At 37.2% G+C, this 16,132-nt stretch overlaps 4 protein-coding genes across 4 annotated transcripts; 2 read left to right on the forward strand and 2 right to left on the reverse strand.

Annotated features, from left to right (window-relative positions):
• Positions 1-1,557: 1,557 nt before the first annotated feature.
• On the reverse strand, positions 1,558-4,614 carry LOC306911724 (proteinase-activated receptor 3). The gene is made up of 2 exons (XM_079487281.1): positions 4,301-4,614; positions 1,558-3,414 (listed from the first exon to the last, which is right to left on the reverse strand). The coding sequence occupies exons 1-2, from the start codon at positions 4,362-4,364 to the stop codon at positions 2,336-2,338; spliced, it is 1,143 nt and encodes a 380-aa protein (XP_079343407.1). The 5' UTR covers positions 4,365-4,614; the 3' UTR covers positions 1,558-2,335.
• Positions 4,615-6,472: 1,858 nt separating this feature from the next.
• Positions 6,473-10,107, forward strand: wdr38 (WD repeat domain 38). The gene is made up of 8 exons (XM_079487208.1): positions 6,473-6,701; positions 7,146-7,266; positions 7,465-7,679; positions 8,445-8,525; positions 8,612-8,734; positions 9,096-9,248; positions 9,321-9,368; positions 9,449-10,107. The coding sequence occupies exons 1-8, from the start codon at positions 6,633-6,635 to the stop codon at positions 9,554-9,556; spliced, it is 918 nt and encodes a 305-aa protein (XP_079343334.1). The 5' UTR covers positions 6,473-6,632; the 3' UTR covers positions 9,557-10,107.
• Position 10,108: 1 nt separating this feature from the next.
• Positions 10,109-13,333, reverse strand: rpl35 (ribosomal protein L35). The gene is made up of 4 exons (XM_079487209.1): positions 12,929-13,333; positions 12,287-12,423; positions 10,766-10,847; positions 10,109-10,310 (listed from the first exon to the last, which is right to left on the reverse strand). Exons 1-4 carry the CDS (start codon positions 12,929-12,931, stop codon positions 10,161-10,163), a joined length of 372 nt encoding a protein of 123 aa, XP_079343335.1. The 5' UTR covers positions 12,932-13,333; the 3' UTR covers positions 10,109-10,160.
• Positions 13,334-13,402: 69 nt separating this feature from the next.
• On the forward strand, positions 13,403-15,445 carry uqcr10 (ubiquinol-cytochrome c reductase, complex III subunit X). The gene is made up of 2 exons (XM_079487210.1): positions 13,403-13,554; positions 14,069-15,445. Exons 1-2 carry the CDS (start codon positions 13,414-13,416, stop codon positions 14,114-14,116), a joined length of 189 nt encoding a protein of 62 aa, XP_079343336.1. The 5' UTR covers positions 13,403-13,413; the 3' UTR covers positions 14,117-15,445.
• Positions 15,446-16,132: the final 687 nt, after the last annotated feature.

Below are 16,132 nucleotides of genomic sequence, written 5' to 3' on the forward strand. Positions count from 1 at the left end.
ATGTAATGTAGAGAAATGAACAATACATTATAATTTTTTTGTTATAATAGTTAAATATCATATACATTAAACGAAGTGGGCCTTTTGTAAACTTAGCATTTCACATTTTATCAATGATTTTAAAATATATGTCATGACAAATGGATAACAAAAAAGCTCTGAAAACACGTAACAGTTTAAAAACACTTAACTACATTAAGTGACATTTAGTGACTTTTTCTGTATTTTTTCTCTTTCTTTTCTTTCTTTCTCTCTGTCCATGTGATGTAGCACTGTTATATTGTATTTGTTGCAATACATTTATTTTTTTGAAAAAGTGTAGGACTGGGCTTTATATAGGGACAGTCAGTATAGACCTTCCTGTTTTTTGTTGCTGATGTCATGTGGTGAAGAGTTGATTTAGAGAGGGGGAGAGGAGTTTAACGTTTTTGATGAAAGATTACAAGTGCAGATTAATACATTTTTTTTATTTATAATTATATATATATATACAATATCCTGTAAATAAGGTTGAGTCATTTGTGTTATCTGCCTATACCTTTATCTGGTTAAGTTTTAGCAAAGATGATTTTTTTACCTAAGAGTATAAGAGAAAGAGATTAATACGACCTATCTTCATCAGAACATCTATTTATTTATCATTTTGTATAATCTTGCCATTTTTATTGTTTTTATATCGTTTATATTTTCAGCATCGATTGACAGCATGTATTACAGCACACTCTGATATATTGTATGGATTTATTTTTCCTTTTTCTGCATTCCAATGTTCTAATTATTGTTTTTACATTTTATGGCACATTTGAATAACTCATTGAATAAATCTCATATATATTTTAATTGGTATTTTATCCATTCATTTTGCATCACCTGCATTTATGTTTACATGACTTTAAACCAGGCAAAGTCTACAACTTTTCTCTATATTTTCAATTCAGAATAACTTCCCTTTCCATCAGCTATGGACATCGTTTTTTAGGCCTCTGATACTATCAAAGAGAAACAGGAGACCATTTTTGACACATGTATCTTCTCTGTTTTCGCTTCTCTTGAACTGTCCAGTCATCCTCACGTGCCCTGTTTTTAACAGTAAACATGTTCCTGATCATATCATATCAAATCTCCAGCTTTATTTACACACTGAGGTATCTATATTCCAGCTAAAACAACAAAATAGTTAAAAAAAGGAACAAAGGAAGCAAAAGAAGGAAGATATGAAAATATCAAAGATTAATCAGTCTCAACACAGCATTTCTTTATGGCTATTTGTACTGTGGCTTTTACGTATGATATTTAGTTCACATCGAACTATGAGGCTAGGTGAAAGAGAGAAAAAATTTGTGACATAGTCACAAAAGCCCACTGGCACTTCTTTGTCTTTAAATGTCTTCATCTTGGTTAAATTCTGCATGATGAAACAAATCCACTTTGAAACAGAAAAACCCACAGCTCATCATTGGGCCAAAGCCAGAGTAGGCACCATAATCAATGTGACACATAAAAACAAGAGTTCATTTGCATCAAATTAATCCATGAAACCAGAAAATCAAACAATATAATGATTTGCTTTATTTCCTTTATTGACTATATTAATTCTGCGTTTTACATTCACATACGGTTATAGTATAACATACAGTATACAGTGATTATCATAAAGCGTTTAGATTTTCTATTAAAAAAACAGCAAAGCTTTGCCTTTGCCTTGGTCAACAAGGCTTTACATAACACTTTCCTATTCACAAACGGACAGACACACACTCATTCTGAACACAGTCCAGGCAGTTAATTACACCCCTTTCATTTAAATGTCTCTCCATTTGTATTCAGTATAAAGGGTGCTGGTTCTGTCCGATCCGATTCGCTGGAACAAAAATATATAAGTCCTCCTTGTGCCTTTTCTAGAAGAAAAACCCCTTTCTAAAACAAGGTCAAGATCACTTGATTTTACTTTGCATACACGTTAAAATTACCAGTGTTATAAACAAATTCAAATTAACACTCACAGAGTATATACTGTACATACTCTCGAAGTGTCTATTATATATACACTGAAAGAGTTAATTTAATCTTTTTTAACACTGGAGAATTTGCTGTGACTTACTGTATCTGTGCATTGGCTAATATCAAATAAAATCTCCTGCGCAAACTATAAATCTTTATAATGAGCTTACAGTTGGAGCACTTTTTGTTTATTTTTAACCAAAATGTTAGAACGGCTTTAAGATCGAACTTGGAATCAAAATTGACACAATTTACATTCTTGTGCATGATTCACAAGTGAGCATTATTCTACATAAAATATGATGTCTTTAACACAAATGTAATCAATTTGACTTTAGGTAGAAATACTATAAGCCTGTCCTTTGCGTGCAAGGAAGTAGCGTTTGGTTCCGACGGTCCTGGACATGAGAACGAACAGAAGCGGATCCAGAGCGCAATGTAGACAACAAAGGCACACGGTCACGCTGAAGTACATGTAGAAATTCTCAGTAGTGCTGGTGGAGAGCAGCACATAATGCACAAAATGAAAGCAGCTGCTCGGGCCGAAGCAAACAATGAAAATGACAAAGTTAAAAGTGCTGGCTCTGATGTAAAGGGCCCAGTCCTGGTGCGAGCGATTGAGGTGCCAAATGATAGAAGTGTAACATGTCACTGTCAACACCAGGGGCAGGAAGAAGCCAACACAGGTGAGTCCAAGATTATAGTAAATGAGCCATTGATAGGCCACAGATAAGTTGGCCGGAAGCACATCGTGGCACGTGACGATTTCAAGATGTGCGATGCGGTAGGTCTGTCTGACCAAGAGCTCTGGCAAAATGGCCATAATGAATATAACCCAAATGGTCAAGCAGCACCATGAGCTGAATGAGCGCTTTGGCAGGCTCTTATAGAGGAAGGGGTGAACCACTGCCATGTAGCGCTTAATGCTAATACAAGCTAGCGTAAATGCTGAGCAGTAGAGGTTGCCATAGAAACATGCGGTAGTGATGCGACAGGCGGTTTCGCCGAATATCCAATGGTTGCCGTTGAGGTGATAATGTCCCTTCAGCAAGAGACTAAGTAACAGGAGCAGGTCAGACACGGCTAAACTACAGTACAAAATGGCAGATGAAACCATCCTCACTTTGGCTCCAACAGCAAACAAAATGGTGATATTGGCGGGAATCCCGACGATGATGGCTATGATGTAGACGGTTGGGATGAGCCACTTGCTCAGAGGGCCTTTGAGGTAGGCCGCTGTGTGGTTGCTACTTAACTCGATTTCTACAGCATCCGTGACAGGGGACAGAACACGTGTATCTGGTTGTGTTCGGTTCCCCGGAAGGCCTATGTTAACTGGAATAGCATTTCCTTGGAAGGTCCTCGGGTTGGCGAAATTTGTGGCATTGCGCTTGGACTTCCGGTGCCGATTTTCTGCAGATGGCCGAAAAACAGATAAAAGTTTATCACAAATTTTGTTATGCACTCTACTAATCAAAAGTTGTGAAACGCTTGATTGAAATATTTCTTATCAATTTGATCTTTTAATCTGAAGGTTTGATTTCAACCATTAAAGGTCAAGTCAGTAATATCTAGCGGCAAGGTTACGAATTGCAACCGATCGCTCACCCCACACCTCCCTTTCCAAACACTACAACGGCTGACAGAACATGGCGAAGGGGCCCTGCAGTGTATGTAGATTGAAATAGCTCATTCTAATGTAATAAAAACATAAGGCTTCATTGTGTTAGCTTATTATACACCTCTGAAGACATAGCTATGTATATTATATTGCATTTCTATCAATAGATCATCCCAAAAATGACACACTGGACCTTTAACTGCACAATGATTTCCATCTTTGAATTTAGTCAGTATTTATGATATAAAGGTAATATTTTCACAGAATGATCTTTACATTATGTTAAAGGAAATCACAAAAAATTACTTAAGATGGGCACATTTTTTAAATGGATTCGTAAGAAAGAAATTGACAATATATTTTAATAACTTTTAACTTAGACAAACACATCAAACACACACTGTACACACACAGACAGACAAACAGAGAGAGAGAGAGAGAGAGAGAGAGAGAGAGAGAGGGGGGGGGGCATATTCTTCATAAACGTCACTTAAATAATTTTAATGACTGTGGAAGATTCATTATTAAAATGAACGTCTATTTTCTTTGATTTCTGTAAAAAACACACTTACAAAGATGCTTTTACGTAACAAAAGTAATTTGTTTGCGTTAGACTTTTTATAGGCTAAGATATGCAAAACACAGTTCAGGAACGAAAACTTTAATCCATTTTCTTACCTTTAGCTTGTGTCGCAAGCAGAAGAACTAAAGTGATCAAAACGAAGATACAAATCTTGCCCATAGCTAAAACACTTCACGTTTAGACTTGAAAACGAGCGGATAAATCTCAACGCTGTTTGCGTGTCTGTCTGGAATGCGAATGAGTAGAACGCAACATGCGCTGTGACTGCATCTCTCTCTTTCTCTCTCGCTCTCTCTCTCTCTCTCGCTCGCTCTCTCTCTCGCTCGCTCTCTCTCTCGCTCGCTCTCTGTCTCTCTCGCTCGCTCTCTCTCTCGCTCGCTCTCTCTCTCGCTCGCTCTCTGTCTCTCTCGCTCGCTCTCTGTCTCTCTCTATCTCTCTCTCTCTCTCTCTCTATCTCTCTCTCTCTCTCTCTCTCACACGTCCGCTATAAGCCGAGTCGTTCCATGGCGATGACATCATAATGGTGAACTATACCCTCGCCATTTGAGTCATCAGTTTGAAAATTTTGTCTTGTCTGGTCACCCACAAAAACACGACTCGCGACTCTAATCTATTTTTCATACTTTCCAAGGCACCCCTGAACACTGCGTTTATAATATATATTTTATTATATAATATCATAAGTATTTTTCTCCCTTTATATTACTGCATTGTTGGTAGTTAATGAGCAAATAAACAATGGCATCCAAGAGCATCCATTTCATTGTCTAAAAACACAATTGAAAACACAAACATTTGGTTTTACAAGTTTACCTTATGTTTATCACTTTACTATAATTTATTTGATCCAAGCCACTAAAACATGATCAGAAGTATCTCATAAAAAACTGTGTGTTGTCTCACTTCCATGATTTTGTGTTCATGTAAGACTCACACAATTGTAAAGGAAATGGCTATCTGGTCTAGATAACACGATATGGAAATGACGAGGAGGGTCTGTTCTTTCCTCTCGAAACCAAGAGATGTGGACCACAAGCCACATTGTGTTTAATGTTCACTTTCCATCAACATACTGATGTTTTGATTGTCAGCGAAATACTTTTTCGTTATGCATGCAGCTGAGAGCAGTTCTAATGAGCAGGAGCAAGAGAAAGAGATAATGCACATGCTTGCACACCTCCACATATCCGTTCACAAACAAGATTTAATCACCAATGCTCGTCATTTCATTTAGAAACATTTCACATCCACTGTGAACAACGCAATCAGTGCTTGGAATTTGTCAAGCAATGGTGACATGTGCACAAACCGCAGGAGGCAAAACTGTTTGGTTTATTAAGTAAAGGTGAAAATGTCATTGCTTCTTAGAAATGTGTTTAATGACTAACATTCATCAACTGCTGTGAAATTACTGTGTGAAGCTCAAGCTTAACAAACATCTATGAAAACATGGAGACTGTTGCGTCAGTCACTCTGGAACACAGATGTTTTTCCTTTCAGACATGAAGAATCAGAGCCTGGGGGCGTTGCTTACATTTTTTGAGGGAAAATATGTTTATTTCTGAAGGGTCACAGCCTCATGCATAAACTGTTTTGTCCTGTACTTATACTGTGCAGTTACGTTATTGTGTGTAACCTGTAAACCTCATACTAAAGAAGGTCAACGTGTATTGTTTAAAACCATTTCATTTAAAATATAAGAACGTGTAAAGCTTTGTACAGTGTTCTTTAATTGTTTAATAAGAGCTGTAATGATCTTATTAAAATAAAAAATGATGCTGGAGCGAACGAAAAACGGACACCGTGGATGAGACAGATCTCATCAAAGTGTTAACTTTGACCTAAAATAACGTGATAAAAAATTAAATGAAATACAGGAAAGGTACACATGGCCTATGAATATTATTTTTATTTTGATCAATTATTATTATTGAAGGACTTTACATTTGTCTAATCCTAAAATGGTTATAGGCCTACTGTAAATTTCAGTATAGTTTAAAAGTTTCAAATAATTGAATGATTAAGGATGATTAAAAGCATTGAAATGAATTGTAAAATAAAAAAAGAATAGGCTAATAAATCAGATGACAGTTTTGTATTGTAGGAAAGCACCGTTGATCCTTCACATCAAGTGATTTAGCTTTTCCCCATAAAAGAAACAGATTTTAAAGCGTAATGTCTGATAAGCACTTAAACTGAGCTCTTCAAGTTAATGAGTCTTCAAAAAACGACTAAACCACATGCAGAGGTCACTCAAGAGACCCGTCACTCTGGATACAGAAACACTCCCAACGCAAACAAACTGAGCTGCAACTCTGCCCATTGCGACTCTGCATCTTCTATAAAAGTGCACATTATATTTTGTCGAGTTGACTTATTTTTAACACTATCAGTGTTAAAATGTTGCTTGCACGTGCGTAAGAAGGCATGTGGCGCCATCGTTCGGAAGAGTTCGGCGTCTCCAACATTCGATATTTTTCCAGACACAAAGGAGAGGTTAGTAAACTTTTCAATGGTTATATTCGATTTTTCTGATATTTCAGAAACGTATGTGTATGTTTGACTGTTTTTTACATACCTGAACAATTAAATTATCCCCAAGAAGTCGCGATTTACAGTCAGATTTAGGTCAGAACCCCTTAAATCTTTAGCTGTTGCATAAACCAAGGCTTCACATGGCGCTTTTATGAAACACATCTGGCAAGGTTAAATAAAATAAGGTAACAAAGAAAAGTATTGTATTTTCACAATAAATAAATTATTCTTCCCCTAAGCAATGTAGTTCTTCGGAAGTGGTCGCTAAGCAACACAAACCCAGTGACGCAGTAACACTGATGTTATGCGCTCATGTGTGTGCGGCTTAAAACGCTGGCGTTCAACCAATCAGAGATTCTGTTTTTATTTGCATTTCATTAACAAACATTTTCTCACCTGTGTCAGGTCAACTGCTGCGCGTTCTCGCCTGACTGTCAGATTCTGCTCACCTGCTGTGATGACGGCAGATTGTACCTGTGGGACGCCAAAAGCGGCAAACTCCTGCAAACCATTAGTGGACATACAGGTGAGCAGAATGAAATAAATCATAGTGAAGGGGAATTATCAAATGCAGGATAAATCCGTAAATTCTATTCTACTCTACTCTACTCTATTCTATTCTATTCTATTATATTCTATTATATTATATTATATTATATTATATTATATTCTATTGTCTCTCTGTACAAATGGATAACAACAGAATTTTGTCATAAATGTCCAGGTCCAGTGAAGTGGTGTGTTTTCTCCAGGGATGGCCAGGTGTTCGCCAGCGCGTCTCATGACTGTACAGTCAGGATCTGGCACGGCAGGACCACAGAATGTGTGCACATACTGTCAGCTCACAGTCGGAGTGTGGAGACAGTGAGCTTCAGTCCAGACGGCATGTGGTTGGTGTCAGGCGGATGGGACACCAGGGCACTGATCTGGAGCGTTCAGGTGAAAACCAAACACCTGGCCTTTACCTACAATTGAAAAAAAAACTATACAACAAACACCTAATATAACCCTTCCCTTTCAAAAACACGCAAAACGTGCAGCAAAATAACAATTCCTTGCCCAAAATAAAGAGTAAAGAGTGTACATTTCTGCATTCAAAGTAGAAAAATAGAACAAAATCCAAAGAATCCCTGCTGAAAACCCTAATACACAATATAATATTTAATGGTTATTATGGGAATTGTATTGGTTTTAATAGAAACTTTAATGTGTCTGCTGGAATGCATTTTATTTGGATTATATCGGGATCAGCTGGGATGTTATTAAAGTACCCAAAACAGAAAAGAGAATTTTGTAATGGAAAAAGCTAGTGGTTCATAATAGTATTTTAATAAATTCGACATTTTGATGATGATTATTTTGGGGGGTATTTTCAGCAGGGATCATAAAAATTATGATGGATTGAATGGTTCTAATGGGATTGGTTTTAGTACTGTATTGGTATTTACTGGTTCTGGTACTGTTTGGTTCCGTTGGTGTTTGGGAACCAATAAAAACCCATTAAATCTAACTGTAAGACCCAAAACACACTACATAAAGGAATGTTGTAGTTTTAATGATAAACAGATGATGCTTGGTTTTCGGGTATGACGGTATCTTGTGTAGTAACAGGTGTCTTTTTAGCGCAAGAATTAATGTACCACTGTCGTGATTTAACTATGTTTATAGCATAATATTTGCATGTTTCATTGTTTGATGTTTCAGTCCGGCAAGATGGTTCAGGAGTTACAGGATCACACTGCAGCTGTTCAGAGCAGTGCATTCTCATCAGATTCACAGTTGGTGGTACGACTCACGCTGTGTGTGTGTACTGTAAAATTTGTTTTGATCTGTTCAGTAAGAGATGCTCTTTCTCTGTTGGTTCACTACAGGCCACGGGTTCTTGGGATCGTTCTGTGAGAGTGTGGAAGCTACATGATGATAAAGAGGTTGTGACATTACAGGGACACCTGGGAAATGTAGCCTGTCTCTGTTTTTCTGTCACCGGGATGCTGGTGAGTACACTAAAGCAGATTGTTTTTTCAGGGTGAGGTTTGGTATTTGCTACAGAATAAACAAGACTTAAAAAGTACATAGTATTTTTTTACTTCTGTGCAATAGCATTTTCAATTCTCCTGTAAAATTGTATCCACTACATAATAGCCTAATGGTGAAAATATTTATTTCCTTGAAGGAATGTCTTTGCATTATGTAACAAAACATCTTAAGTCACATATCTGCCCCAAAACCTTTTTTTTTCAGAACATAATTCATCTTCTAGTTTTGCTTAAAATAAATGGCACGTTTAATATTTTCTATTGTTATGCAGTGACACTCAAATCAAAATATTTTTGAGCCTCTTCATATGTGTTTTAGGCATCAGGTTCATGGGACGGAACAGTGCGTGTGTGGTTGCCACAGCAACACATGTGTCTGTATGTCCTGGGAGGGCATGAGCGTGTATGGGTCAGAAGTCTGGCCTTCTCAGCAGACGGGCTGGTTTTAGCATCCACCGCAGAGGGTGATATGGTATAAACACACACAGACACAACACACAACCCATGGAAGCAATGCTTGACATTTCATGTGTTTTTCCATCAGGTGAGGATCTGGGACATGGCTAATGGAAAGAGTCTGAAATTGTTACAGGTATGAATATTTAAGCAAACATTTCTGTAATATTATTGTTAAGGCTATAGATAAATGTATTAAGACTGTTTGTGTTTCAGGGTCATAAGGACTCAGCATATGGGTGCGTGTTCACCCCTGGTGGGAAGCTTCTCATCAGCGGCTCTGACCAGCTGGATGTAGACGAGGACAAGACCAGAACAGAGTGAGAAATGGATGAGTTAACGTGGCGAAAAGGACAATAAAGATGGCTTACAACCCAGCTGAACTCAGGAAAGTTCAGCACACTGTGACTAAAGCCAACAGCACAAGAACTGTCCTTAAGTTTTACACCATCATGGATCTCACTGAAAATCCCAGATTTTCGTGAAACTTTTGAGGTGGGGTTTTTTATTTAAGACCATGATACGTTAATTATGAATGCAGACTAAGTTGTATGAAATATAGAATACTAATGTTGCCAGAAACTACGCATACATTTTCCAATATTGTCAGTAAAAAGAAAAAATTAGATACAAAATGTTTTAAACCAGTGCTTTATTTCCTTCATTCTTTAAGGTTTCGAACTGTAGATGGACATTTTAGAGATCAAGCTGTTATTAACAAGTTATATTAATGGAACGCAAAAGTGGCTTGAAAAAAGCCTCGATATTAATAGTTATTTTTTTTAACTATATAACGCTTTTTTATCCTATGCTATGATCCTTCACCAGAGTTCCGCAACTCACACGTTTCAAGATAAAGAATAGACTCAGAAGGCATTTTAACATCTGTTTGGGGTCTTTATTTTTTAGTGAAAAACAGTACAGCCGCTTAAGCCTTGATTGCAAATTTGCGAACAGAGTACAAGCGAGACTTCCTCTGCATCTTCTTAGTCATCAGGCTCTCCTCATGCTTTGTCAGCTCACGACGGATGGCACGGGTCTTCTTGGGCCTCAGGTCCAAAGGCTTGTACTTCTTACCCTGAAAACAAAGATAACAGGTGTCAGAATCCACAGGACTAGCAGATCAAAAATCAGAGGTAGGCCAAAAAGACAGCGATTGATCTGAATAAAACATGACAAAAAACATAAGTTTATTCAGAAAAAAAATGTCCTCACATCTACAATTAATAAAGACATTGTATATGGATAATGTTGGCAACCCACAGCAGATAAACGTCATTAAAAGACACTGCTGCAGATAGTCAAGACTTCTATAGCAAGAGAGCATTAACACTACCCTCCACTTCAGGAGGAGTGTTGGGTTTATAGTCTTGCAGAAAAATTCTCATCAATGTCTGCTCAATGCATCATTGGCCAAAGACAAAACTACTCTATGCATTTGAAAACTGACAAGCTAAATAACATCATAATCACTGTTTAACCTCATTTACCATCTGAACCTTTGCTGTGCGAGTTTAGGTGTGGTAAACTGACCTTGTAAAACTTCCTCAGATTCTCCTTCTGTGTCTGGTTGATAACTGTGAGAACTCTGGCGATAGACTTGCGGACAACTCGGCTGCAAAGAAAAAGAAAAACTTAAAACTGAAAGAAATGCAGCGGTTATGCCAGAATTAGTCAAGATTATGAAATTGGCTAAGGATTAATTGTCTAATAAATCTTGCGAATATGACGAGTAATAGTCTGTTTTAGGGCTTTAACACTATTCTTGCAAATTATTTTGAAACACCCATATTTTTCTGAAAAATTACTTTTCTTGGAAATACATTGAAAATATATTTAAGGTGTAGTCTTATGTTTCAATAATACAACTGCCAAATACTTGTAAATGTAGTTAATTGATCAGGGGGGAACTGAAGGCACTTAAAATAGTTATCAGTCATAGAAAAGCCTTTAGTCGCTCTCACTTGCGAGCTTTTAATAAAATTGTACTTTTATGTTAATGATATTTTGGGAAGCTGGTTTTAATATAATATTAAATTGTACTGCCGGTTATTTGTACCTTATATTTTATTATAAGGTATATGCTTTTAAGTTTTTTTTAAGTGATGGTGTTTTGGTACATTTTACCAGTATAACCATACTTTAGTTGCAATATACACAAATTTGCAATGTGCAGGCACTACGGGGGTAGTAGCGTGTAAGATGTGTGATGATCTGAAACCATAGTGATGAGCCGATTGTTTAATATGTGTGACAGCTCTATTAGTACATTCAAGATATAGGACCATCACTAAAGTCCTGCACCCCTTAAGGAAAATTCAAATAGAATTGATCAGGGGGGAACTGAAGGCACTTAAAATAGTTATCAGTCATAGAAAAGCCTTTAGTCGCTCTCACTTGCGAGCTTTTAATAAAATTGTACTTTTATGTTAATGATATTTTGGGAAGCTGGTTTTAATATAATATTAAATTGTACTGCCGGTTATTTGTACCTTATATTTTATTATAAGGTATATGCTTTTAAGTTTTTTTTAAGTGATGGTGTTTTGGTACATTTTACCAGTATAACCATACTTTAGTTGCAATATACACAAATTTGCAATGTGCAGGCACTACGGGGGTAGTAGCGTGTAAGATGTGTGATGATCTGAAACCATAGTGATGAGCCGATTGTTTAATATGTGTGACAGCTCTATTAGTACATTCAAGATATAGGACCATCACTAAAGTCCTGCACCCCTTAAGGAAAATTCAAATAGAATTAGTTTAATAAAGAAATATTTCCCAGACTCCAAATACAGTGCCAGCATTAAAGTAATTTAAGCTTAATCACTTTGATAACTATCACCATGCTCTGCTGGGGCTCTATAGGCACATACTGGTCCCTTGTTCTGAGGGAACTATGAACAAGCACAAAAAAGCTAAATATGCCCCAATTCTCATAATGAGGCGGCTGAAATTGACGTTCAGAATTCATGCAAGAAATCATTATATATTCAAGCCAACATGCTGCAATAATGCTGGAAACACCATCAAGAGCATCCCAGCACTCACATTTTGGAGAGTTTGGAGGCAGCTCCACCGGTAACCTTGGCAACGCGGAGTTGGGACAGTTCCACCTTCAGGTCATCGAGCTGTTTCAACAGCTCCTCCTTTTTCTTACCACGCAGGTCTCTGGCCTTGATCTTTGCCTACAGACACAGAAGTTATATTCAATACACAGCGCAAAATGCTTCAGCAAGCAAACTATTCACGTTCCAGATGTAGATAAATGTCTATCCTATATAGCAAATATGATAAACAATATGGAGTCTAAACGGTCACATGTCAACACGCACATTAAACTAAAAGCGTCTGAACGCGATGCCTCTCACACTTAATAGCAATCGACTTAAAGAGCACACTTTATCTGCGTACTAGCCCAATTTGTGAGAATACACATTTAAATACAAACTCGCACGCTTAGCTAACCGGCTAAAAGCACAGAACGCTGCTGGACTCTACTGAGCTACAAGCAGCCGTGAGTGGAACGGTTCATCAAACTAATTTATCGTTATTGTGAGGTCATCTTCACAAATATTACGGACCAACATTAGCATAGACCTCAATGTGTGTTTAAGATGAACTCTTCGGATTGTTTCACGTATTAAATAGACAGGATTGCTTCAGATTGCGCGGTTTCTGTAAATTCCTCACCATTTTGCTCGATGGCTGCCACAAGAAAGGAAGTCGCGCCGGTCACGTGGGAAAATCTACCGGGTTACGGACTGAACCAAACGAGCGAAGGAGGTGTGTTGGGATCTTCTACTATTCTCTTAAATAGGGGGTTAATTAGCATTATTGATTTATTGCTTGAACGTTACATACTTATATGGCTTAAAGTGCATTAGTTTTGTTAAAATGATATATTATGTATGCTACATATCTGTCAAAGATTAAAACGCTACTCGGTTGGTAAACTGCGGTTTAAAACACAATCGATATATATACAATCAATATAATATATACAATTAATAATTGAGCACTTCTTTGTATAGTTGTAATTTGACAAACGTCGAATAGTTCTCCATAAAAGCATAGCTTTTTTATAAACGTTAAAAATACACTGCCATTGGTCAAAGAGTTTGATAGACAGCTCTTTGCCCCGCCTCCTCATCTCCCGGAAGACTCCATCGAACAACATGGCGTTCGCAAGAAATGTCTATAATCTGCTCTTCAGAAGAACGTCAACTTTCGCCATAACCATCATGGTGGGAGCTGTTTTCTTCGAGAGGGTGTTTGACCAGGCCGGAGACGCAGTATTTGACAACATAAATGGGGGGGTGAGTTACCCTTTTCTTTTTGAATACGGGTGAGAGAGGCATGACCCACGGATAGGCTGACCTTGATTTAGCCTGCTAGCTAACCAGCGTTCGGTATATTTGGTTGATATGATTAGTCAATATAAACACTTTGTTTAAACATGTTATTGACGATTCTAACGAAGAAACCAAATAGAAATGCAATTGCAATTAAACAAAATATATTACACGTTGTTGGGGCAGAATTTCATGTAATGGTAACTTGCATGTTCATTGCAATCCTTTTAGGACATTTTTGTTAACGCTAAAGACATCTCACTTTATGTATTTATTCACTTTAATTACCAGATGCATCATTCTGATAACTAATCATAATGACATTTATACTAATAATACAATACGTGAAAGAAGCAAAGAAGCAGTATAGTGCCATCACAACGAAGTGTCCATTAAGTCCATCATACAGCAGTAATGACTTCTAAGTATTATAGGCTCTCTTATCTGTGTGTGCTAAACTGTTTTTTATGTTTCCTAGAAACTTTGGAAACACATCAAACACAATTATGAGCAAGAGGAGGAATAAAGCTTGGCTTTGTTAAAGCTGGAATCTTCATTCTACCATCATCCTTTGTCCTGATGTGACCTTATTGAATCGGCCGCTGGCTTTTGATGTGTCCTGCAGCAGCTGTGTTCAATCTTCCAGCTGGATATACAGAAACTCACTACAAATTCCAAGCCCTGATAACATGTCACGCGACCACCGATTATTGTGCGATATGTCACATTGCACGTGATTTAGAATTGTGTTGCTACCTTAAATTCTGTGTTAATAAACCCGACAACCCATATTTTGAATCCTGTATTGTTTGTATGTGCACTTGCATTGGTAAATTAGTCTGGCTGAGGTGTCATGCTTTATTAAGTTGGGCATGGGGTAATGTTCTGGTGTCGAAGCAGTTTGAGGGTCTTTAAAAAGCTGTGGTTCACTGTCCAAGGGAACCTTAAATTGTACGGTTTGCTTTTGTAAGCATAGTGTATTGTGTGACAGAGTATTGATCGCTGTTAAAATAGAGCGCAACACTAGAGCATCATGTAAATGTAGTCTGTCACATATGTTAAAATAAAAATATAACTTAACCTGTTCAAAAACTATATTCATGAGATTAATTATGTCATGTCTAAAAGCTGATAACTGTACATTATGCAGTGTGAACAAGGTTACATAACACATTGTACAACTGTCACTTAAAATTCAACAAGCTTGAAATGAATGCGATGGAGGTAATGTTTTAAACTGACCTCCACGTGGTGTCACTAGAGCACCTTTTTATGTTATGACGTCATACTGCTTTGTTTCCATGATTCTCTGCTCATTGAATTTCAAGTCATTCAATTGACCTCAAATATTGTTTCTTCCTTCAGGAAGTCATGATCCTACAGTTATGAAGTCATGTGTTTGAATGCAGTTTATAGGCACTTTTCAAGGCCGTAAAACGAGTAAAACTTCATTCATTGTTGTGTCACACTGGTCAAAGCAACCTGAACCAACACCCATATTGAGAGAGAGGGTTTGCATTGTTTGAAGAACCACTCTGCTAATTTGGCTATGGACTCAAATGCCTAGCTGACTGGACAATGTGAAACCCTTTGGCAAGTAAACTCCCTTTATTTGATTCTTCATGTTAAATACATGAAGGGATGGGACATGTAACTCCAGTTTCGTGTTTATATGGGGGGTTTTAAATTCTAAATTAACTAAATAATCCCAGTCTCCACCCAGAGGAAAGTAAAGAAAGCTTTTCTGAAACTGCAGTTTGACTTTTGCAACAGAAGCACTTTTTCTTTTAGGATGTGAGCATGATTTAGCAGATTACAGCCAGTTAATGATGGAAATAAACATTTATGTACATTCCCAACGTTTACAGATGCTCTTCAGTTTGTAAAATAATTTACCTTTATTGTCTATTTAGATTTAGTCATTTAGCAGACGCTTTTATCCAAAGGGATTTACAGACGAGGAAACATTGGAAAATATTGTTTACAACTATTACTGTAGTCATACTACACACATATCCTAAAATGTCGTGGATATGATTATTGTTTCATGAACTCGGTTGTTGGAACCGAGAAAAACTGAAAGCTTTGAAAAATACAAAATATCTTTAAAAAGTGATCAAATAATTCATATTGTGTTTCAGCTTGAGTTTAAACTTGCAAGTGACATTGGAACCTTTTTGGCTGCATGAGTGGAAACAGCCCATGAATTCATTCTTCCTCGTTGGTCAGCTTTGGCCAAGGCCCACAGCGTGATTGGCTAAAGAAGGAGGTTTATCCTCATGCCTTTAGGAATGCGGTCACATGAGGTTCGGTTGAGGATGATGAAACCCAGTCTGTTGAGCAACTGACTGCTCATAGCTTACTCAACTAAAAAGTTGATAGAACAACAACTGACCATTGAGCTAAACCAGTAAACAAACTGTTTTAATGTATTTGATGGCTATTTAGTCCTTTTGCACAAATCATAAATTATGAAATACAAAGCGGTTACTTTTTATTATAACCACAGTTTTACTACACAATCATGGTTAAACTATGATTC

Source organism: Barbatula barbatula, assembly GCF_947034865.1.
Source record: "Barbatula barbatula genome assembly, chromosome: 22".
NCBI classification, from domain to species: domain Eukaryota; kingdom Metazoa; phylum Chordata; class Actinopteri; order Cypriniformes; family Nemacheilidae; genus Barbatula; species Barbatula barbatula.

Coding starts and splice junctions, on each gene's coding strand:
- LOC306911724 (XM_079487281.1), bottom strand. CDS start 4,364: ATGGGCAAGATTTGTATCTTCGTTTTGATCACTTTAGTTCTTCTGCTT. Junction 3,415..4,300: donor GCTTGCGACACAAGCTAAAG/GTAAGAAAATGG, acceptor GGCCATCTGCAG/AAAATCGGCACCGGAAGTCC.
- rpl35 (XM_079487209.1), bottom strand. Junction 10,848..12,286: donor GCCTCCAAACTCTCCAAAAT/GTGAGTGCTGGG, acceptor TTTTCTTTGCAG/CCGAGTTGTCCGCAAGTCTA. Junction 10,311..10,765: donor ATCTGAGGAAGTTTTACAAG/GTCAGTTTACCA, acceptor CTTTGTTTTCAG/GGTAAGAAGTACAAGCCTTT.
- wdr38 (XM_079487208.1), top strand. CDS start 6,633: ATGTGGCGCCATCGTTCGGAAGAGTTCGGCGTCTCCAACATTCGATAT. Junction 8,526..8,611: donor CATCAGATTCACAGTTGGTG/GTACGACTCACG, acceptor GGTTCACTACAG/GCCACGGGTTCTTGGGATCG. Junction 8,735..9,095: donor TTTCTGTCACCGGGATGCTG/GTGAGTACACTA, acceptor TATGTGTTTTAG/GCATCAGGTTCATGGGACGG.
- uqcr10 (XM_079487210.1), top strand. CDS start 13,414: ATGGCGTTCGCAAGAAATGTCTATAATCTGCTCTTCAGAAGAACGTCA. Junction 13,555..14,068: donor TTGACAACATAAATGGGGGG/GTGAGTTACCCT, acceptor TATGTTTCCTAG/AAACTTTGGAAACACATCAA.